General features: G+C 44.9%; 1 protein-coding gene across 2 annotated transcripts in view; it reads left to right on the top strand.

Annotated features, from left to right (window-relative positions):
* The first annotated feature begins 714 nt into the window (after positions 1-714).
* The window catches only part of KAT6B (lysine acetyltransferase 6B), a 373,094-nt gene continuing 349,462 nt past the window's right edge, over positions 715-24,346 (top strand). For both annotated transcript variants that reach the window (XM_040435104.1, XM_040435105.1), the window contains exons 1-2: positions 715-826; positions 22,734-23,561. In XM_040435104.1, coding sequence (XP_040291038.1) covers positions 22,941-23,561 — 621 coding nt within the window. In that variant the 5' untranslated portion in view covers positions 715-826; positions 22,734-22,940. The remainder of the gene's footprint in view (positions 827-22,733; positions 23,562-24,346) is intronic.

The following is a 24,346-nucleotide window of genomic DNA, read 5'->3' on the forward strand; positions in this document are numbered from 1 at the left end:
CAATAAATTTTAAGAAAAATTTATATATGGATATAGTTTTTTTTTTTAAAAATTACAACTGAAAGTGAAAAATTTCATTTTTTTGCAAAAAAATCGTTAAATTTCGATTAATAACAAAAAAATAAGTAATGTCAGCAGCAATGAAATACCACCAAATGAAAGCTCTATTAGTGAGAAGGAAAGGAGGTAAAATTCATTTGGGTGGTAAGTTGCATGACCGAGCAATAAACGGTGAAAGTAGTGTAGGTCAGAAGTGTAAAAAGTGGCCTGGTCATTAAGGGTGTTTAAGCTAGGGGGGCTGAGGTGGTTAAAGGGTTAAAGTTATTACCACATAAAGTGACATATGTCAGATTTGTGAAAGATGGCTGGGTCCTGAAGGGGTTAGTCTGCACAAGCTATTTTTCACACACAGCCGCTATAGCCCCTGCCTGACTGACCAGCCTATCTTGATGTTTCCGCTCCTCACCAAGAAAAGAAGGAAAACACAGACAGACAACACTCCCAACTAGTTATCCACCTCCGTGTAGCTCCACCCCCGCCAGGTGCCCTGACCAATCACAGCCCTGCCATCTCACAACAAACGCCCATGGAAGGCGGCAACAAACGGAGCACTTATTAGCGTATTAGCCCCGCCCCTCAGTGGCTAAACCTGCAAGGATTTATGGAAATATATAACTGACAGATACTTGGGCCAATTAGCATAGCAATGGGCGGGGCGGGTGAGGTAGGTGAGGTGTAATGAGTCTCGGTGTAATCAGTGTCATGTCGGACCAGAACACGGCGCGACAAAATGGCGGTGGTTTCTTATCGGTGGTTTTGAACTCTGGTGAGTTTGGGAGGAGCGTCTCTGAATAACGCTCTGTTCGCTAGTTTCTAACTGTTGATGGGCCAGCATTATTCTGAGTGACGTCATGAGTAAGTGATGCGACTGTGACGTCATCGAGGTGACAGGTTTCGTGCGTTTTTGTAGGGGCAAAGCGGATGTGCGAGGAATTATCTATGAGCGTCGCAGCGAGCATGCCTGGTGCTGGGCACGTAGGTGGGCGCCTGTGTGATGTGCGGGGTACGTGCCGCAGTGCCCGTCATTCCACCTGTTCGCGTGTGACATCAGCCCGGGCACTGCCTCTTGGGGGCTCTAAGTGTCTGAATACAGCAAACCGGATATGCGGTACCGCACAGTGTATACACGGCTGCTCTCTCTGAGTTATGGAGCTTGTGGACTGTCAGTTTAGTGTGTGATCAGCAAGTGGCCATTCTATATTATATGACGATGAGGCCGTGACCCAAATGTTATTATATGTCCTGGCAGTCTGCAACTTTCCAGTGCGGTTTATTTCATCTCTGCTCCCCTTCAGCGAAGAGCACATCCTTGCTTCCATTCAGAGGCTGGCCACACTGTAGCAAGTTGTCCTGTGCCTGGATGGCTAGAAGTCCATGGACATTGTATGGAGGGAAAACTAAAGGTGGGTTTAGAAGGGCCGATTGTCGCGACAGAGGCTTTCCTTCCCGACAGTCGGCTGCTCGCTTAGTGAAGCAGACTGCACATTTACATGCCGCGATCTCCTTCACAATATGAGGACAAGGGATCACTATTGTGATGGCTTCTGGGCAGCAGACTGCTGTTTAGACCATGCGATCTGCTGCCCAGAAGCCATGATTGGTGGAGCCTGCACAAGAGACAGGATCACCCGATGAATGGAGGCACTTTTAGGCTACTTTCACACTTGGGTTTTGGCTTTCCGTTTGTGACATCCGTTCAGGGCTCTCACAAGCGGTCTAAAACGGATCAGTTTTGCCCTAATGCATTCTGAATGGAAAAGCATCCGCTCAGAATGCATCAGTTTGCCTCCGTTCCGTCCTCCATTCCGCTTTTGAGGCGGACACCAAAACGCTGCTTGAAACTGAGCCAAACGGATCCGTCCTGGCACACAATGTAAGTCAATAGGGACGGATCCATTTTCACTGACACAATAGAAAACGGATCCGTCCTCCATTGACTTTCAAAGGTGTTCAAGACGGATCAGTTTTGGCTATGTTAAAGATAATACAAACGGATCCGTTCTGAGCGGATGCAGACAGTTGTAGTATCTGAACGGATCCGCACAAAACGCAAGTGTGAAAGTAGCCTTTGTTGGCCAGGTGATAAGGAACGACTTTTCACAGAACCGGTCATTCCCAATAATCTGGACGATTATTAGAGCGTCTAAATCCACCTTAAAGGGAACCTGTCACCAGCTTTATGGTGTCCTAACGAAGGGCAACATAAATAAGTGACTGATTGTCTTAGCAAAATGCTGGGTCACTTTCTTTAATTGACCCAGTCAATCTGCCAGCATCTTGTATTGAAAAGCACCAGCTGATAATGATGAGTCATGAATATTCATGAGCTCCTGACTCTCCCCGCCCACCTGCTGTTGAATGACAGTTTGTTTCCATATGAATCAGCAGCAGGTGGGCAGGGGAGTGGCTATAGCTCTGAATTAAATATACGCTGGACCCAATGACATCACGCTGGAATCAAATCAGCTCATTAGCATGCAGCATCTTTGTGTGTATATTATGAGGTAGCCATCTGTCACACCAGTAAGTGAATATATCTAAGGCTACTTTCACACGCGTTCAGAGCGGATCCGTCTGGTGTCTGCACCATATTGTGTCAACTTCAAACGGATCCGTCCCTATTGACTTACATTGTAAGTCTGGACGGATCCGTTTGGCTCCGCACGGCCAGGCGGACCCCCTGAACGCTGCAAGCTGCGTTCGGGTGTCCGCCTGCTGAGCGGAACGGAGGCAAAACGGAGCCAGACTGAGGCATTCTGAGCGGATCCGCATCCACTCAGAATGCATTGGGGCTGCACGGATGCGTTCGGGGCCGCTTGTGAGAGCCTTCAAGCGGAGCCCCGAGCGCAAATGTGAAAGTAGCCTAAGGCACTTTTTAGTAGTTGATGATTGTATATAATTAGTTAGATTATAATCAAATATCCACATGACAGGTTCCCTTTAAAAGGGTTGTCTAAATGCCATTTACTAATGTATTGTTGTTATCCATATTGCTTCATTTTTCCATCACATTATACACTGCTCATTTCCATGGTTATGACTAGGGTTGTTGCGGGTATCGAAATTTCAATACCCAATCAATACTTTTGTCCCAGTATCGATACGATACCGGGATTTCCATTTTTTCGATACTGGGCTGCGCTTCTGCGCAGTCTAGTATCTCTGAACATGAGCGCGCTGCTGTCAGCGCGCTCATGTTCTCTCGGCAGCACAGGGGAGAAGAAAGCAGTGTCTTCCTTCCCCCTGTGCTGCCACCGCCACCAATGAGAAGAGAGGAGCGGAGGGCGCACTGCGCCACCAATGATAGTACTTTTCCTACACAGAGCGGCGCCCAGCGATGTCCCAGCACTTACTATTATTCCTGGGCGCCGCTCCGTTCACCTGCTGTGCCCCTTTACTGTCTCCTCTCCTGCTCCACATGCTAATTACTATCGGAGCGATGGGGAGGAGACATCAGCTTCTCTAATGGGTTTTCCTTCTCGCTGCCCTGCGATTGGACAGAGCTACAGCCAGGGAGAAGGAACGCCCACTAGAGAAGCTGGTGTCTCCTCCCCATTGCTCCGATAGTAATTAGCATATGGAGCAGTAGAGGAGACGGTAATGGGGCACTGCAGGCGAACGGAGTGGCGCCCAGGAATAAAAGTAAGTGCTGGGACATCGCTGGGCGCCGCTCTGTGTAGCCTTAGTCTGGACTCGTATAAAGAAGTATTTAACACATAATACAGGAGGCAGGTGTCGGCAGCAGAATCGCATTGCCGGCACCCTGACGCTGATCTGCTGCCAGTACCCGCCTCCTGTATTAAGGGGTAATTATCATTGGTGATGCAGTGTGCCCCCCAACCCATTAAAATCATTGGTGGCGCAATGCGCCCGCCCCTCTCAACGCCCCAGTATTAGAATCATTGGTGGCGCAGTGGCCACAGGGTCCTCTCCCCTCCCCCTCATTAGTGGTGCAGTGGCAGCTTCTGATCGGAGCCCCAGCAGTGTAATCCTGGGGCTCAGATCAGTTACCATGGCAGCCAGGACGCTACTGAAGCCCTTGCTGCCATGGTAACATCCCTGATGCTGTGTGCACAAAGCACAGAGCAGCAGGGACAGTGTGAAGTCCTATTCACCCTAATAGAGCTCTATCAGGGTGAATAGGACAGGGGATGAAAAAAAATCCCAGGTTCTAGCCCCTAAGGGGGGAAATAGTTATTAAATAAAAAGTGTAAAAAAAACAAACACCAAAATATTAAGTATGAATCGCCCCCTTTCCCAATTTCACATATAAAATGTATAAACAATAAATAAACATATTACATATCGCCACGCCAGAAAAGTCCAAACTATTAAAATATAAAAAAAATCTATGCTGTGAATGCCAGAACAGAAAAACTAAATAAAACTGCGCAATTCGCCATTTTTTAAAATGCGGAATGCACGTGGCTTTTTTGGTTAATTTTTTTGCGTGGTATAGAGTATCGCAATACTTTTTTATGGTATCGAAACCGAATAAAAAAAATTTGGTATCGCAACAACTCTAGTTATGACCACCCTGCAATCCATCAATGGTGGTCGTGATTGCACACTATAGGAAAAAGCACCAGCCTCTCTGGTGGCCAGGAACGTGGCACTGCACATATGCAAGTGCTTTTTCCTATAGTGTGCAAGAATGACCACCACTGCTGGATTATAGGGTGGTCGTAACCGTGGAAACAAGCAGTGTATAATTTGATGGAAAAATTAAACCAGTGTCTGTATTTGAGTTTTAACCTCCTTTCTGATTCTCAGCCCTGTGATGTGATCAACTCTCTAATCTCCAACTGACACAGGACAGGAAGTCACTTACTTCTCTATTCATTCCTGTGAGACCGAGAGTGAGGCTGTCATAGGAATACATCGAGAAACTGACTTCCTTGCTGTGTCATTTGGAGAGGTAGAGTGTTTGTCACATGACACAGCTGAGCATCAGAAGGGAGATGTAATTCACAAATACAGACACTGGTAAGAAAATGACCTTCACTACAGATTACATAATGCACCTTTCTAACAGGTCAGAATAGAAACATTTTTGGGAATGCTTCTTTAAAGGGAATTTTTCATCAGAAAATGATCTATTGTTCAAATCATGTTTTTATGTAAAATACTTGTAAACCATTTTTTTTGTTATTATTTAATCTTCCTTGGCAGTATGTTAAAATAAAAATTAAAAATCCTGCAGTTTTCACTGCCACTTCTTGGTCTGTACAGATCACTTTACTGTAGTTACCTGCTTGCTACAGAGAAGATTAGGGTCCATTCACATGACCGTATTTCTGGGTCTGCATCTGTTCTGTAATCTCGTGGAACAGGTGTGGACCCATTCATTTCAATGGAGCCACAAAAAATGGAGCCACTGTGTGCTGTCCGCATCAGTAGTTCAGTTTTTTCCATGGCCCCACAAAAAAGATAGAGCACGTCCTAAATCCCGGACAAGAATAGGCATTTCTATTATATGACTAGCCTTGTGCGTTCAGAAAAATGTGGAACACACATGGCCAGTACACATGGCAGACTGCAAAGAATGATAGATCTATCTCTATCTCTATCTCCCCTTATCAACTAACATAATTTTAGGCCCTCTGAAAGTATTTCTCACAGAAAAGTATTGCAGTAACACATATTTTGCTATACACATGTTTATTCCCTTTATGTGTATTGGAACAAAACCAAAAAAGGGAGGGAAAAAAAAAGCAAATTGGACATAATGTCACACCAAACTCCAAAAATGGGCTGGACAAAATTGTGAATAAATAAGATTGTTTCAAACATGTGATGCTCCCTTAAACTCTCCTGGGGCAAGTAACAGGTGTGGGCAATATAAAAATCACTCATGAAAGCAGATAAAAAATTGAGAAGTTCACTTAGTCTTTGCATTGTGTGTCTGTGTGTGCCATACTAAGCATGGACAACAGAAAGAGAACTGTCTGAGGACTTAACCACCTCCGGACCGCCTAACGCAGATTCGCGTTCCGGAGGCGGCAGCGCTGCGTGGAGTCACGCATATACGCGTCATCTCGCGAGACGCGAGATTTCGCTCAAAGCCGGCCCGCGCATGCGCATCGCGGGCCGGCAAAATTTAAAGAACAAGTTCGTCACCAGCCTGCCAGCAACGATCATTGGCTGGCTGGCAGGCTGGCGATTTTCAAAAAATCCAATCACAAGTCATATAACAGATCATATTAGTAAATATGATCTGTTATATGGCTTGTCTGCTCCTCTGCTGGTCCTTTTCGTCGGTTGGATCCAGCAGAGGAGCAGACTGAACTGTGAGTACACCAAACACTTCACTGTAGCCCCAGATCACCCCCCCCATTGCACCCCAATTAACCCTTTGATCACCCCTGTCAATCACTAGTTAAAGGAAAAAAAGTGATCAGTGTAAACTGTCACTTTTTTTTTTTCACTAGTATTGGCTGTTAGGTTTTAGGGATAGTTTAGGCCCCTTGGTTAGGTAGTTTAGCGTGAGTTAGCGCCCAGCCCACCGCACCGCAGTCACTTATTCACTGTTTAGCGTATCGCTAATCAGCATTTGTACTTTTATAGTATCTGTAAGTGATCAAAACTGATCACGGTCAGATCTATAATAGTATTAGTGTCACCTTAGCTCGCCCTCCACCCAAAACGCAGTGTTTGCCCGATGAGGCCTGATCGGTCGCCCACGCCCACCCCACCGCAGTGACAAAAAATATATATTTTTTGATCACTGCACATTCATTTTACATGCACTGCGGCGATAAAAAAATCTGTTTTGATATTTTTTATCTTGCAGCGGCCTCCGGTACTTCGCTAGCCTCCCCTTTGTAAGACAGGTTTGCTTTTTTTCTTGGGTAGTCTCAGGGAATACCCCTAAATTTAGTAGTCCAAAATGTCAAACAGGGGGTATTCTTCTGAAGAGGCCTACAGGATTCTGACCCAGTCGGATGAGGAGTGGGAACCCTCATCTGACGAATCTAGCGGGTCAGAATATGAACCTGTGGAAAGCAGTGGCTCTCTGACCCAAAGTTCGGACGAGGAGGTGGAGGTCCCTGATAGCACCAGGCGTACCAGGCCCCGTGTCGCTAGACCACAGGTTATGCAGGATCCGCTTCAAGAGCAGCAGAGTGGGGCTGTCGCTGCCGGATCATGTGGTGAGGCATACACCAGCAGCGCAGCCCTCCCTGGACCTAGTACCAGCACTGCCGTACAACATGGTGACGTGGCGAGCACCAGAAGGGCAGTTGAAGCTGGTACGGTGGCACGTGCAGTAGTTACCCCGTCGCAGCCACCGCACAGACAGACCCGTAGAGCCCCTAGAATCCCTGAGGTGCTGGCAAACCCTGATTGGCAGTCACCAACTTCAGCCGCACCATTAGTTCCCCCTTTCATCGCCCAGTCTGGAGTTGGGGTTGAGACGGCTCAAATCGGTTCGGCCCTGGGATTTTTTGAGCTGTTCTTGACTGCGGAGCTCTTGGACTTAGTCGTGGCAGAGACAAACCGGTATGCCACACAATTTATATCCGCCAACCCGGGAAGCTATTATGCCCAGCCTTTCCGGTGGAAACCAGTCCAAGTTTCCGAACTTAAAATTTTTTTTGGGCCTTCTCCTCAACATGGGTCTAACTAAAAAGCATGAATTGCGGTCATATTGGTCCACGAACCCGATTCATCACATGCCCATGTTCTCTGCTGCTATGTCCAGGGCACGATTTGAGGCCATCCTCCGTTTCCTGCATTTTAGCGACAACACCACCTCCCGTCCCAGAGGCCACCTAGCTTTTGACCGGCTCCACAAAATTCGGCCCCTCATAGACCATTTCAACCAGAAATTTGCAGATTTGTATACCCCCGAGCAAAACATCTGCGTAGACGAGTCCCTAATACATTTTACCGGGCGCCTTGGCTTCAAACAATACATCCCAAGCAAGCGCACCTGGTATGGGGTCAAATTGTATAAGCTCTGTGAAAGGGCCACAGGCTATACCCACAAATTTCGGATCTATGAGGGAAAAGATCAGACCCTGGAGCCGGTCGGTTGCCCTGACTACCTGGGGAGCAGTGGGAAGACAGTCTGGGACTTGGTGTCACCCTTATTCGGCAAGGGGTACCATCTTTATGTGGACAATTTTTACACAAGTGTGGCCCTCTTTAGGCATTTGTTTCTAGAACGGATTTGCGCCTGTGGCACCACGCGAACTAGTCGCCGGGGCTTCCCCCAACGGCTCGTTACCACCCGTCTTGCAAGGGGGGAGAGGGCTGCCTTGTGTAACGAAGAACTGCTCGCGGTGAAATGGAGAGACAAGCGTGACGTTTACATGCTCTCCTCCATTCACGCAGACACGACAATCCAAATTGAGCGAGCAACCCGTGTCATTGAAAAGCCCCTCTGTGTCCACGACTATAATGCGCTCATGGGAGGGGTGGACTTCAATGACCAGATGTTGTCTCCGTATTTAGTTTCCCGCAGAACTAGACGCTGGTATAAGAAGGTGTCTGTATATTTAATTCAATTGGCGCTGTATAATAGTTTTGTTCTCTACAGTAAGGCTGGGAGAACAGGATCCTTCCTCAAATTCCAGGAAGAGATCATCGAGAACCTCCTGTATCCAGGAGGTTCCGTGGCCCCATCCACCAGTGTAGTTAGCCGTCTACACGAGCGACATTTCCCTAGTGTCGTTCCTGGTACCTCAACCCAACCGTCACCCCGAAAAAGATGTCGTGTCTGTAGCAGGAGTGGAATAAGGCGTGACACCCGCTATTTCTGTCCTGACTGTCCTGACCACCCTGCCCTATGCTTTGGTGAGTGTTTCCGGAAGTACCACACACAGGTACACCTAGCATAGGGATTGCATCTCACAGGACAGGCACACAGGGCTATTAGGGCCCTTTTACTCACAGCTGCTGCAAACCTCTCCTTTCACCTGGGATAAAGTGCATAACGTACTTCGCCACATCTTTGGGCGATTTGCGCTTTGCACATTGTCCCATGGGGAAGGAGAGGTTTGTTCTATAAAGGTAAAAAAAAAACTAAACAAAAAAAATAAATACCGGTAAGTAAAAAAGTTAACGTTTAGTTAAAAAAGTTAAAAAAAGTTTAATATGTTCTGTTCAAAAGTTAATAAATTTATTGCGTTGCGGCCTGGTTTTTTTCTTTTTTCTTTTGTTTTTTTTACCTTCCAGGTGGACCAACCGATCGACCAGCTGCAGCACTGATGTGCATTCGGACAGAAGCATTGCGCTGCTGTCAGATTACACGCAAGTCAGTGTATGCGGCGCTGCAAGACGAGATTTCTCCTCTGCAGTAAAAGATACGTTTGCCGAGGCATATTAGCTGAGGAGGTGGCGGTGTTCATATACTTTGGCAAGCACTTTGTATATATAAAAAAAAAAATCCCGGCAATGATTTATTCATCCACATCGATTGATGTGAATGGAGAAATCTGGTTTGCCAGGGCATACGGGCTAAGTGGGTATGGATGTTGGGCGGAGCTCCTATGTCCTGGCAGACGCCTTTCCCCTCCTTTTTCTTTTTTTGGCAGAGATTTTTTCATCCACATTGATCGATGCAAATGAAGAAATCTGTGCCGTTCATTTTTTTCTTTCAGCCCAGAGGCTGTACGGAAAAAAAAAATCTCATTACCCGTATGCTCAATATAAGGAGAATAGCAGAAACTCCTAATGCTGGGCATACATGTAATGATTGCGGAGACCCTCAAATGCCAGGGCAGTACAAACACCCCACAAATAACACCATTTTGGAAAGAAGACACCCCAAGGTATTCGCTGAGGGGCATATTGAGTCCATGAAAGATTGAAATTTTTGTCCCAAGTTAGCGGAAAGGGAGACTTTGTGAGAAAAAAATCAAAAAAATCTATTTCCGCTAACTTGTGCCAAAATTTTTTTTTTTCTATGAACTCTCCATGCCCCTCATTGAATACCTTGGGGTGTCTTCTTTCCAAAATGGGGTCACATGTGGGGTATTTATACTGCCCTGGCATTTTAGGGGCCTCAAAGCGTGAGAAGAAGTCTGGTATCCAAATGTCTAAAAATGCCCTCCTAAAAGGAATTTGGGCCCCTTTGCCCACCTAGGCTGCAAAAAAGTGTCACACATGTGGTATGTCCGTATTCAGGAGAAGTTGGGGAATGTGTTTTGGGGAGTCATTTTACATATACCCATGCTGGGTGAGAGAAATATCTTGGCAAAAGACAACTTTGTATAAAAAAATGGGAAAAGTTGTCTTTTGCCAAGATATTTCTCTCACCCAGCATGGGTATATGTAAAATGACAACCCAAAACACATTCCCCAACTTCTCCTGAATACGGAGATACCACATGTGTGACACTTTTTTGCAGCCTAGGTGGGCAAAGGGGCCCACATTCCAAAGAGCACCTTTCGGATTTCACCGCTCATTTTTTACAGAATTTGATTTCAAACTCCTTACCACACATTTGGGCCCCTAGAATGCCAGGGCAGTATAACTACCCCACAAATGACCCCATTTTGGAAAGAAGACACCCCAAGGTATTCGCTGATGGGCATAGTAAGTTCATGGAAGTTTTTATTTTTTGTCACAAGTTAGGGGAATATGAGACTTTGTAAGAAAAAAAAAAAAAAAAAATCATCATTTTCCACTAACTTGTGACAAAAAATAAAAAGTTCTATGAACTCACTATGCCCATCAGCGAATACCTTAGGGTGTCTACTTTCCGAAATGGGGTCATTTGTGGGGTGTTTGTACTGTCTGGCCATTGTAGAACCTCTGGAAACATGACAGGTGCTCAGAAAGTCAGAGCTGCTTCAAAAAGCGGAAATTCACATTTTTGTACCATAGTTTGTAAACGCTATAACTTTTACCCAAACCATTTTTTTTTTATCAAAGACATGTAGAACAATAAATTTAGAGCAAAATTTATATATGGATGTCGTTTTTTTTGCAAAATTTTACAACTGAAAGTGAAAAATGTCATTTTTTTGCAAAAAAATCGTTAAATTTCGATTAATAACAAAAAAAGTAAAAATGTCAGCAGCAATGAAATACCACCAAATGAAAGCTCTATTAGTGAGAAGAAAAGGAGGTAAAATTCATTTGGGTGGTAAGTTGCATGACCGAGCAATAAACGGTGAAAGTAGGGTAGGTCAGAAGTGTAAAAAGTGGCCTGGTCTTTCAGGGTGTTTAACCTCTTCACGACCGCAATCTGTATATATACGTGATAGCTGCACATACCCCGTGCAGCTATCACGTGTATAGACGTCAAACCAGCTCTTTAATCCAAGCGCTGCAAAGCGCTTGGATTAAAGCTTCTGCCCGAGCCCTGCTGCTGTCACGGACAGCATACAGTCTAGTAATGCCAGCAAGGGGCCAATCAGAGTGGCCCCTTGCCGGCAATCGATCCGATTGGTTAGTCTGTGCAGACTAACCAATCGGATCGCGGCAGTGTTAAAATGCCGGTTTCAGGCTCTGATCTGCGCTCTGCAGATCACAGCCTGAAATCGGTAATGTGTCCTGAAGCCCCCGATCTGTGCCCCCTTCTTGTCCTTCTTCTTACCCTGCCCCCGATGCGGTCCGCCCCCTCCTGCCCCGATCTGTAATAAATAAAATGCTGTGCCCTGCCCCCGATGCGTCCGCCCCCTCCTGCCGCCATCTGTAATAAGTAAAATGCTGCCCCCTGCCCCCGATGCGTCCGCCCCCTCCTGCCCCGATCTGTTATAAGTAAAATGCTGCCCCCGATGCGGTCCCCCTTCTGTGAGTGATGGCGGCGTCTCCATTCCTGAGCCGCCGCCATCAGCAGCGTGTGTCAGCTCTATGCTGACACTGCAGTAACCGCATAGATGCCGCAGTAGCGGCATCCATGGGGTTAATAGAGGGAGGGGGCTCCCTCTCTCTCAACCATCAGGGCTGCTGCGATCGCAGCGCCCGATGGTTGCCATGGCAACCGGACGCTTTGCAAAGGCGTCCGGTTGCCATGGCATAGGCGTCCGGTGCTGCCACCTACAGGCATCTGATTGTATTATACTTTGCAATGCAAAAGCATATGGTATGTCCAAGAGGGAACTGATAAAAAAAAAATTGAAAATAATAAAAGTAAAAATGTAAAAAAAAAATCCTTTTCCTATAAAAAAAAACTAACAAAAACCACACATATTAGGTGTCACCGCGTCCGTAGCGACCATCTCTATAAATATATCACATCATCAACCCCGTCCAATAAACACCATAAAAAATAAAAACGGTGTAAAAAAATAAGCCATTTTTGTCACCTTACATCACAAAAAGTGCAACAGCAAGCGATCAAAAAAGGCGTATATACCCCAAAATAGTACCAATCAAACCGTTACCTCATCCCGCAAAAAAAGCCCATATTTAAGACAATCGCCCAAAAAATAAAAAAGCTATGGCTCTCAGACTATAGAGACACTAAAACATCATTTTTTTGGTTTCAGAAATGCTATTATTGTGTAAAACTTAAATAAATAAGAAAAAGTATACATATTAGGTATTGCCACGTCCGTAACGATCTGCTCTATAAAACTGTCACATGACCTAACCCCTCAGATGAACGCTGTAAAAAAAAAAAAAAAGGTTCCAAAACAGCCAATTTTTTGGCCACCTTGTCCCATAATAATGAATGATCAAAAAATCCTATGTACCCAAAAATGGTACCAATAAAAACCTCAACTCTTTCTTCAAAAAATGAGCCCCTGCACAAGACGATCGGTAGAAAAATAAAAAACATATGGCGTTCAGAAAACCAATCCAGCAAAATCTGCCTTCCAAAAACCATACGGTGTTCCTTTCCTTCTGCGCCCTGCCGTGCGCCCTTACATCAGTTTACGACCACATGTTGGGTGTTTCTGTAAACCGCAGAATCAGAGTAATAAATATTGAGTTTTGTTTGGCTGTTAATTCTTAATGTGTTAAAGAAAAAAATGTAATAAAATAGAAAATCTGCTAAAAAAGTGAAATTTAGAAATTTCCTCTCCATTTTCCTTTAATTCTTGTGGAACACCTAAAGGGTTAATAACGTTTGTAAAATTGGTTTTAAGTAACTTGAGGGGTCTAGTTTCTACAATGGGGTCATTTATGGGGGTATCTACTATATAGGCCCCACAAAGTGACTTCAGACCTGAACTAGTTCTTAAAAAGTGGGTTTTGGAAATTTTCTTAAATTTTAAGAATTGCTTCTAAACTTCTAAGCCTTGTAACGTCCTAAAAAAAATAAAATAACATTTCCAAAATGATGCCAACATAAAGTAGACATATGGGGAATGTTATGTAATAAATATTTTATGAGGTATCACTTTCTGTTTTAGAAGCAGAGAAATTGAAATTTAGAAAATTGCTAATTTTTATTTATTTTTGGTAAATTTGGGATTTTTTCATAAATAAAGGTGATATATATTGACTCAAATTTATGACTGTCATGAAGTACAATGTGTCACGAGAAAACAATCTCAGAATGGCGTGGATAAGTAAAAGTCTTCCAAAGCTATTACCACTTAAAGTGACGCATATCAGATTTGTAAATTTTGACCTGGACACTGGGGCATCAATCACCTTTGGTCATGAAAGGGTTAAGCTATGGGGGCGGAGGTGGTTAAAGTGTGGAGAACTGTCTGTAATCGCGGATTAAGAAAGGTCATGCTTCTGTGGTGTCACCACGGATCCACAGTCTGAAAAATCACTGATGTGTGAATACACAAATCGGTCAATGGGTACGTGTGCTGTCTGTGGAGACCATAGACTGCACCTATGTGATTCACTGATATGTGAAAGAGGCCTAAGTCTGGCTGCATGCAGGCTTTAACAGTTTGCATATGGCAGTCCTGGGAGCCTTCACAAGGCCCTAGGCCAGCATAGTAACCCGCTCCATGCACCTCAGATGTACAGGCACATTTGAGATCATGAAACCTAAAATGGTGGAGTTTTTGCACTGACCACTGGACCTAAAAATTTTTCAAGACTTGCTATTCTGTGTAGGTCATTTTTCAATAGCCATCTCATTATCATAACGGGCAGGATTACATTTAAGGATAACACCTCTGTATAGTTCATAGAGCATGCCTAGAAAAATCTCCCATAGCAGTCTAATGAGGTCATCTACATTCTGTTGTGTCTGTGGCCCATGTGGCTGTTCTCAAAGATCAGGAAGTCTTAACATATTTATGTATTTACCGTATATATGGGTCTAAGGGAGTCATCCACAAGTGGATTTACAACCTAGCTTATCTTTTTCCTCCCATCTGCCTAAGGCTACTTTCACACTCTCGTTTTGGCTTTCCGTTTGCGACATCCGTTATGGGCTCTCACAAGCGGACTAAAACGGATCAGTTTTGCCCTAATACATTCTGAATGGAAAAGAATCCACTCAGAATGCATCAGTTTGCTTCTGTTCCGTCTCCATTCCGCTCTGGAGGCAGACACCAAAACACTGCCTGTAGCGTTTTGATGTTCGCTTGACGAAACTGAGCCAAACTGATCCGTCCTGGCACACAATGTAAAGCCTCATGCACACGTCCGTGGAAAACGGTCTGTGTGATACCGGCCTGGATTTCTTCTGAGTGCAGGAGCGCACGGCGTCATTGGTTGCTATGACGCCGTGCGATTCCTGCTGCTGCCGCAGTACAGTAATACACTGGTATAGATCATACCAGTGTATTACTGTACTGCAGTGGCAGCAGGAAGCGCACGGCGTCATGGCAACTAATGACGCCGTGCGCTCCTGCACTCAGAAGAAATCCAGGCCGGTATCACACAGACCGTTTTCCACGGACGTGTGCATGAGGCTTAAGTCAATGGGGACAGATCCGTTTTCTTAGACACAATCTGGCACAATAGAAAATGGGTCAGTCTCCCATTGACTTTCGTTGGAGTTCATGACTTAGCTATTTTACAGATAATACAAACTGATCCATTCATGGCGGTTGCATTATTGTAACGGATCCATTTTTGCTGATCTATGACAGATCCGCCCAAAACGCAAGTGTGAAAGTAGCCGAAGTCTACATGCACACATTGCGGATTCTTGTTTGGCAAAAACGCAGCAGTACCAGCAAATTGCATTTTCATTCAGTGTGGTTATTGACTTGCTAGGCAGGATTTGATCTACGACAAAACTGCATTAGATATGCATCAAAGCACAGTTACTCATGGATTTTTGTGGTGGTAACACACAGAAATTTGTGCCGAATTTTTGTAAGACAATCTGCAAATTACCCATTATATCTTTGAAGAATTTTTTTTTTTCCATGTCAATATCTATATTTAAACAAAATCCTGCCGTTTATGCACTGGCCACTAGGCCTGATAGGCGCCACTTCTTGGTCTGTACAGGTCACTCTACTACAGTTACCTGCTAAGGCTAGTTGCACACTAGCGGCAGCGATCGGAAGGCTGTTCTAGCAGGGAACCGCCTGCTGGATCTCTACGCACACCAGCACTGTTAGGCCCCTTTCACACGGGCGAGTATTCCGCGCGGATGCGATTCGTGAGTTGAACGCGTTGCACCCGCACTGAATACCGACCCATTCATTTCTATGGGGCTGTTCACATGAGCGGTGACTTTGACGCATCACTTGTGCGTTGCGTAAAAATCGCAGCATGCTCTATATTCTGCGTTTTTCACCCAACGCAGGCCCCATAGAAGTGAATGGGGTTGCGTGAAAATCGCAAGCAAGTGCGGATGCGGTGCGATTTTCACGCACGGTTGCTAGGAGACGATCGGGATGGAGACCCGATCATTATTATTTTCCCTTTATAACATGGTTATTAGGGAAAATAATAGCATTCTGAATACAGAATGCATAGTAAAATAGCGCTGGAAGGGTTAAAAAAATAATAATTTTTTTAACTCTCCTTAATCCACTTGCTCGCGCTGCTGGCATCTCGTCGGTCTCCTTCTTTGCTGAACAGGACCTGTGGTGAGCATTCATTCCAGGACCTGTGGTGACGTCACTCCGGTCATCACATGATCTTTTAAAAGATCATGTGATGACCGGAGTGACGTCACCACAGGTCCTGGAATGAATGCTCACCACAGGTCCTGTTCAGCAAAGAAGGAGACAGACGAGATGCCAGCAGCGCGAGCAAGTGGATTAAGGTGAGTTAAAAAAATTATTATTTTTTTAACCATTCCAGCGCTATTTTACTACGCATTCTGTATTCAGAATGTATTATTTTCCCTTATAACATGGTTGCTATTTTTTTTTCTTATAATCTACAGAACACCGATCCCAAGCCCGAACTTCTGTGAAGAAGTTTGGGTACCAAACATGCGCGATTTTTCTCACGCGAGTGCAAAACGCATTACAATGTTTTGCACTCGCGCGGAAAAATCGCGGGTGCTCCCGCAACACCCCCGCACATTTTCCCGCAACGCCCGTCTGAAAGAGGCCTTAAGCCTCATTCATACGTCAGTGTTTTGGTCAGTGATTTCAATCAGTGATTGTGAGCCAAAACTTGGATTTGAGCCTCCACAGACATAAGGTTTGAGTGAAAGATCTGCACCTTTTCTGTGTATAGAGCTGCACCTGGTTTTGGCTCACAATCGCTGATGGAAATCACTGACCAAACACTGACGTGTGAATGAGGCGTGAGGCTCCACCCGGCCCTATTAACTATAATGGGGACCGATGGTTATGCTGAGAATTGAATGGAAGAAAACTGCTGCACCCATGAACATTAGCAATACCATATTTAAATATACACTGCTCAAAAAAATAAAGGGAACACTTAAACAACACAATGTAACTCCAAGTCAATCACACTTCTGTGAAATCAAACTGTCCACTTAGGAAGCAACACTGAGTGACAATCAATTTCACATGCTGTTGTGCAAATGGGATAGACAACAGGTGGAATTTATAGGCAATTAGCAAGACACCCCCAATAAAGTGGTTCTGCAGGTGGTTACCACAGACCACTTCTCAGTTCCTATGCTTCCTGGCAGATGTTTTGGTCACTTTTGAAAGCTGGCGGTGCTTTCACTCTAGTGGTAGCATGAGACGGAGTCTACAACCCACACAAGTGGCTCAGGTAGTGCAGCTTATCCAGGATGGCACATCAATACGAGCTGTGGCAAGAAGGTTTGCTGTGTCTGTCAGCGTAGTGTCCAGAGCATGGAGGCGCTACCAGGAGACAGGCCAGTACATCAGGAGACGTGGAGGAGGCCGTAGGAGGGCAACAACCCAGCAGCAGGACCGCTACCTCCGCCTTTGTGCAAGGAGGAACAGGAGGAGCACTGCCAGAGCCCTGCAAAATGACCTCCAGCAGGCCACAAATGTGCATGTGTCTGCTCAAATGGTCAGAAACAGACTCCATGAGGGTGATATGAGGGCCCGACGTCCACAGGTGGGGGTTGTGCTTACAGCCCAACACCGTGCCGGACGTTTGGCATTTGCCAGAGAACACCAAGATTGGCAAATTCGCCACTGGCGCCCTGTGCTCTTCACAGATGAAAGCAGGTTCACACTGAGCACATGTGACAGAGTCTTGAGACGCCGTGGAGAACGTTCTGCTGCCTGCAACATCCTCCAGCACGACCGGTTTGGCATTGGGTCAGTAATGGTGTGGGGTGGCATTTCTTTGGAGGGCCGCACAGCCCTCCATGTGCTCGCCAGAGGTAGCCTGACTGCCATTAGGTACCGAGATGAGATCCTCAGACCTCTTGTGAGACCATATGCTGGTGCGGTTGTCCCTGGGTTCCTCCTAATGCAAGACAATGCTAGACCTCATGTGGCTGGAGTGTGTCAGCAGTTCCTGCAAGACGAAGGCATTGATGCTATGGACTGGCCCGCCCGTTCCCCAGACCTGGATCCAATTGAGCACATCTGGGACATCATGTCTCGCTCTATCCACCAACGTCACGTTGCACCACAGACTGTCCAGGAGTTGGCAGATGCTTTAGTCCAGGTCTGGGAGGAGATCCCTCTGGAGACCGTCCGCCACCTCATCAGGAGCATGCACAGGCGTTGTAGGGAGGTCATACAGGCACGTGGAGGCCACACGCACTACTGAGCCTCATTTTGACTTGTTTTAAGGACATTACATCAAAGTTGGATCAGCCTGTAGTATGTTTTTCCACTTTAATTTTGAGTGTGACTCCAAATCCAGACCTCCATGGGTTGAAAAATTTGATTTCCAGTTCTCTATTTTTGTGTGATTTTTGTTGTCAGCACATTCAACTATGTAAAGAACAAAGTATTTCAGAAGAATATTTAATTCAGATCTAGGATGTGTTTTTTTTGTATTCCCTTTATTTTTTTGAGCAGTGTATATCTCCATAAGGAAAATCTGGCAGCACTCCCTTCAACAGTACCACAGGGTGCAAGCGGTGGTCCCTCGATTCAGGACGGAAGATAAGGAAGAAGATCCGCAGCACTCCTTGAAAAATAAAATGTGCTCTTTATTCACACATATCAAATATTGACAACGTTTCGGTTCTCTCTCAGAACCTTTCTCAAGTCAGGTACCTGAGAAAGGTTCTGAGAGAGAACCGAAACGTTGTCAATATTTGATGTGTGAATAAAGAGCACATTTTATTTTTTAAGGAGTGCTGCGGATCTTCTATATATCTATATATATATATATTTTAGCAGAAGGACCCGGTTCGCACGGTTATATTTCATCTATTTCATTTTATGTTTCCATGTGTTGTAAAAAAATATCGATAGTTTCCCCCATAACAGTACCCGGCCCTTTAACAATGACCTCCACAGTGCCCGCCCCTTTAGCATTGACCACCCCTTTAACAGTGACTTTCACAGTGACTGCCCCTTTAATAACAGTGACCTCCACTGTGTCCTCCCCTTTAAGCAGTAAAGAAAAATGGCTGGGTTGTTATGGAAACCTGGAGTAAAACTGTTTATGGCAATTGGGATTTGAAGAGAGAGACTTGCAGGCTTGAATGTGGGTCATTTTTTGGGAATATCTCTGGATCGGTACGTCCTAGAGAGCTGAGACCCGGTCTAAAACCTTCCCGGACACCTGTGTGCCAAATTTGGTGAAGATCGGTCCAGTCGTTTGGTCGCACATAAAGAATGTCCAGACAGACGTGACAGACAGAAATTCCTTTTTATATATATGATATATATGCTGTGTGTACAGAGGTTTTAGTAATGCCTGTACAAGCAATTTTACTCTTTAAAAAAAAATAAAACATGCATATTTCTAGGCATGAGACTCTCTGTTCCAGAGGTCTGTGTTCGCGCAGGCTGTTTTGTTTGTTCAGTCCTTGCTGCCTGCATTAATCCGCTTGTGGGGTCAGGGACTGAACAGAGCTCTCAGGCTATGCTGATGCAGAGGTTCGGATAACTGCTGATGGCTACATTTGATACATAGTCACAGCAGTATACTTACTCTATGAAGTATTTGGGAGACGCTTGAGTACCCTTCTGTTGATATTGTGCATTTAACTTCATTCTGTCTTAGGCCTCATGCACACGACCGTTGTGTGCATCAGTGGCCGTTGTTCCGTTTTCCGTGATTTTCTGCGGACCCATTGACTTTCAATGGGTCCGTTGAAAACTCGGAAAATGCACCGTTGTTCATCCGCGGCCGTGATCCGTGTTTCCTGTCCGTCAAAAAAATATGACCTGTCCTATTTTTTGGACGGACAACGGTTCATGGACCCATTCAAGTCAATGGGTCCGTGAAAAAACACGGATGCACACAAGATTGGCATCCGCGTCCGTGATCCGTGGCCGTTGGCAACTTTCACACAGACGGATCGCAAATCCGTCTGCATAAAAGCTTTTTCAGATATGAGTTTTCACTTTGTGAAAACTCATATCCGACAGTATATTCTAACACAGAGGCGTTCCCATAGTGATGGGGACGCTTCAAGTTAGAATATACTGAGAACTGTGTACATGACTGCCCCCTGCTTCCTGGCAGCACCCGATCTTTTACAGGGGGCTGTGATCCGCACAATTAACCCCTCAGGTGCCGCACCTAAAGGGTTAATTGTGCGTATCATATCCCCCTGTAAGAGATTAGGTGCTGCCGGGCAGGAGGGGGCAGACCTCCCTCCCCAATATTATATTCATTGGTGGCCAGTGCGGCCTCCCCCTTCCCCCCCTCCCCCAGTTAAAATCACGTTCCGAATTCCCCATCATTGGTGGCCAGTGCGGCCTCACCTGTCGCTGTAAGCAATGCGCCGCACAGTCCTTTTTCTTACCAGTAGGAGGAGCGCCCGGCTGGTCACAGACATCGCAGCTCACAGGTAAGTATCATGCTTCTAAAAATTGCTAAGTAACCATGGCAACCAGGACTGCAGTAGCGTCCTGGTTGCCATGGTTACCGATCGGAGCCCCAGCGATTAAACTGGGACTCTGATCAGAACTCTCCACTGCCACCAATGATGGGGGAACGTGATTTTAACTAGGAAGGGGGAGGGGGGGGGGGAGGTGAGGCCGCACTGGCCACCAATGATGGTGGATTCGGAATTTGATTTTAATTAGGGGGGGAGAGGGGAGGCCGCACTGGCCACCAATGAATGTAATACAGGTGAGGGAGGGGGGTCTGCCCCCTCATGCCTGGCAGCACCTGATCTCTTACAGGGGGCTATGATCCGCACAATTAACCCCTCAGGTGCAGCACCTGAGGGGTTAATTGTGCGGATCACAGCCCCCTGTAAGAGATCGGGTGCTGCCAGGCAGCAGGGGGCAGTCATGTACACAGTTCGTAGGATATTCTAACTTGAAGCGTCCCCATCACTATGGGAACGCCTCTGTTAGAATATACTGTCGGATGTGAGTTTCATGATCTAACTCAAATCCGATGTTATATTCTAACATAGAGGCGTTCCCATGGTGATGGGGACGCTTCAAGTTAAAATATACCATCGGATTGTAGAAAACTCCGATCCGATGGTATAAAAGGGACTCCTGACTTTACATTGAAAGTCAATGGGGGACGGATCCGTTTGCAATTGCACCATATTGTGTCAACGTCAAACGGATCTGTCCCCATTGACTTGCATTGTAATTCAGGACTGATCCGTTTGGCTCCGCACGGCCAGGCGGACACCAAAACAACTTTTTTTTCATGTCCGTGGATCCTCCAAAAATCAAGGAAGGCCAACGGACAAAAAACGGTCACGGATCACGGACCTATGAACCCCGTTTTTGCGGACCTTGAAAAAAAATGGTTGTGTGCATGAGGCCTTATCCCGATACAATTAGTGCACCCTTCTAAAGGTGTGTTTGGGTAATGAGTTGCTCTCTTCGGTTGAACACATAGCTGCAATGTTGTGGAGCGCAGAGATAATGATGACCTATCTTCCAACTCTCTCCATCCCCACAGACCATCTGTTTGAAGGGGTAGCGGTGCTTTTGTGACCATGGCATCTGATTAGCTGAAAACACAGGGAGCTGTTCTTTTGTTCTGAAAGACCTACCCTTGCTGATGATCAGACCTTTCACAAGTGGAAGTATTACATTGGAATATACAGAATTTTCTATTTAACAATGTCTTACCAAAAAACCTTCTCCGCTGTGGCGGCTGATGAGAACATGGTGTGCGTCGAGGGAAAATTCCTGGATTGACCAGAGTGGAAAAGTATCAATTGTTCGATACCCGATGCAACCCTAGTCTGCAAAGAAATGTTTTAATATATATTTTTTTTGTATTAAAATACTTTTAAAAACTATATAAATGTGTTATCGTACTGGCCCAAAGAATGAATTGAACAGGTCAGTTTTACTGCATAGGGAACACCCTAAAAATGAAACCCATTAAACTATGGTGAAATAAATAAAAAAAATCCCCAATTTTTTTTTATTTTTTTTTTTTAAACCAGCTTCCATCAATATTGTATGCAACATAAAATGGCGCCATTAGAAAGTACAATTTGTCCTGCGAATAACAAGCCCTCATATGGCTATGTGAATGGAAAAAAAATAAAATTTTGTTCCGGTAATGCAGAGAATAAAACAACGACAAAAGATGGAAAATCTCAAGGCCCTGAAGGGGTTAACTGCAGGGAGTGTGTCAAGCTGCCTTAACCAGGGGATACCTTGCGATCACAGACTGAAAAGGACTCGTATAGGGACAACGGTGGCCATTATTGGTTATCACTCTCCTGTTGGACACTGGTTGACCAGAACTTATCGCTTTGAGGAGCTTTACGAGGCCGCTGTATGTCTCTAAGATTAGTTTATAAATTTGAGTAGTATCACTCCAGTTTACTGACTATGAAATAAAGTTAGGACCGTAAAACCTGACTGCTGTCCAGGCCCAATAATCACAATTTTGCACTGGCTCCCCCTTGTCAATAAAATGAGGATTTAGGCTTGTCAGAGTATATTCTTTGAAGAATTTTTTTAAAATTGAATAAGCACCATTTTTGGCCAGGTTGTCGCTCTGAGGAGCTTTTAAAATATATCAGTAAAGTTTAATGTTCTTATTTAAGCTCCTCTAAAGTTCAGTAAAAACATTACACATTTAGTTTGATGTCCAAGTTCTTGGTTGCTAAAATCTTTACTCATTCTTTGAGATGTACAGCTGGCTCCTAAGCTCCTACAAAATCTTGTCCATGCCTGGTTTCATTTTGTCTGTCTTTGAAAATTTAGCTCCTTTTTCACAGAAATCATATAGTTCTGTCTCACTGTCATTCATTAACATGTCCCTTTCTTTGATCATTACAATGATGTCTGTTTCCTCTTTTTCCTAGGTTTTATTTTATGACGTGGATTTACGGTGTTCCAACTGTTCCTTTTGATGGGAGCCCTATTAGATGGCTTTCTGCTGTGAAGTTGAATGTGTATGAGCTGTTGCTGAATACAACCTAGGTCACATTGGATTATTTGCTATCTGTTTGCAGTGGTGCACAGATGACCTCTATGGGCAGCGCCTGGCTTTTGGATCTACATTTTTAACCATGGTAAAACTTGCGAACCCTCTGTACACGGAGTGGATTTTGGAGGCCATACAAAAGGTAAAAAGGCAAAAGCAACGTCCATCAGAGGAACGGATTTGTCATGCTGTGTGTGCTTCTCATGGGCTTGATAAAACGCTGGTCTTTGAGCAGCTGGAACTCAGTGTACAGGATGGGTCTGTACTTAAAGTACTTAATAAAGGTGTTCCCTCTTACAAGGACCCAGAAAACCCTGGACGCTTTACAACCACCACAGCTAGTCCTTTGCCGAAACCAGTCAAAGGGCAATGGTCAGTCAGTGCAGACTTGCGAAGTGTGGATTGGAATAAGCTCCTTCGTAGGGCAGTCGAAGAACTGCAAGAGTCTAATGGTTCCTCACTCAAGAATATTGAGAAGTATTTGCGTAACCAGAATGACTTGACTGGAATTGTTGCAAACTCTATTTTCCAGAGACGCTTGCGTCTTGCAGTTAAAAGGGCTGTTAATAGTGGAAGGCTGCTAAAAGATGGTCCACAGTATAGGATTAACTATGGAGGATTGGAAAGGAAAGATTCATCTCGATACTGCAGTACTACCACCTCCTTGCTCCCACCAGTTTGCCTTCTCCCTCATGAAAAGGACCAGGTAAGTGTATTGGTAGAATTCATGTTTGTAGTCTTCAGGTTTTCTCATCAACATCTTGCCTTTGTTACTTGGTTTGTTCATGAATTCCTCTTACATTGGTTGGGCTGACAAATATGGAATGCCAGCTTTAATAGAGTATTTTAATATTCTCTCCTTGATATTTAATAGATTGCGGTGTTAAGTAAAGGGACACTTCCATCAGAAAGGGGTATTTTTTTTAACCTCAATGGAGGGAATTTATCTCCTTCTACACCAGTTTTCTGATGTAGAGAAAAAGTTGCAATCCCTGGGTTTGTGAATTTTGTAAACTCTGTTGCACCTAAATCTAGGCACAAGTGACATTTCTACTCCATCCTCACTACTTTCTGAAAAGAGGGCAGATCGTAGAGGGTTCGTCAGCCCCACACATTTAGCATCATTTAAACCAGTTTTCTGGCTTAAATGATGACTGAAATCTATGCCACATGGATTCACTGCCACCTAAAATGCTTTGAATGTGATGTGCCCCCAACCCCCCAATATTCATGCAAACCATTGTTTTTATTTGTTTTCTTTTTCATTTCAGCATTACAGTGCCATTTAAAATAAAATACAAACAGTGTCCTTATGTAGCGGTTACAGAAATTAGGCCCCCCTATATAGATAGGTATTTAATGGTCTGGTTATTCCTGCTGTGAGGGGATGATATTATCTGATGATATAATCTTCATAATAATAGCTATAGAAATTGAATTGAAGCAACAGTGTGACAGCTCTGTTTCTCTTGCTATGCCTATATAAAGAAG

Source organism: Bufo bufo, chromosome 6 (assembly GCF_905171765.1).
Source record: "Bufo bufo chromosome 6, aBufBuf1.1, whole genome shotgun sequence".
NCBI lineage: Eukaryota > Metazoa > Chordata > Amphibia > Anura > Bufonidae > Bufo > Bufo bufo.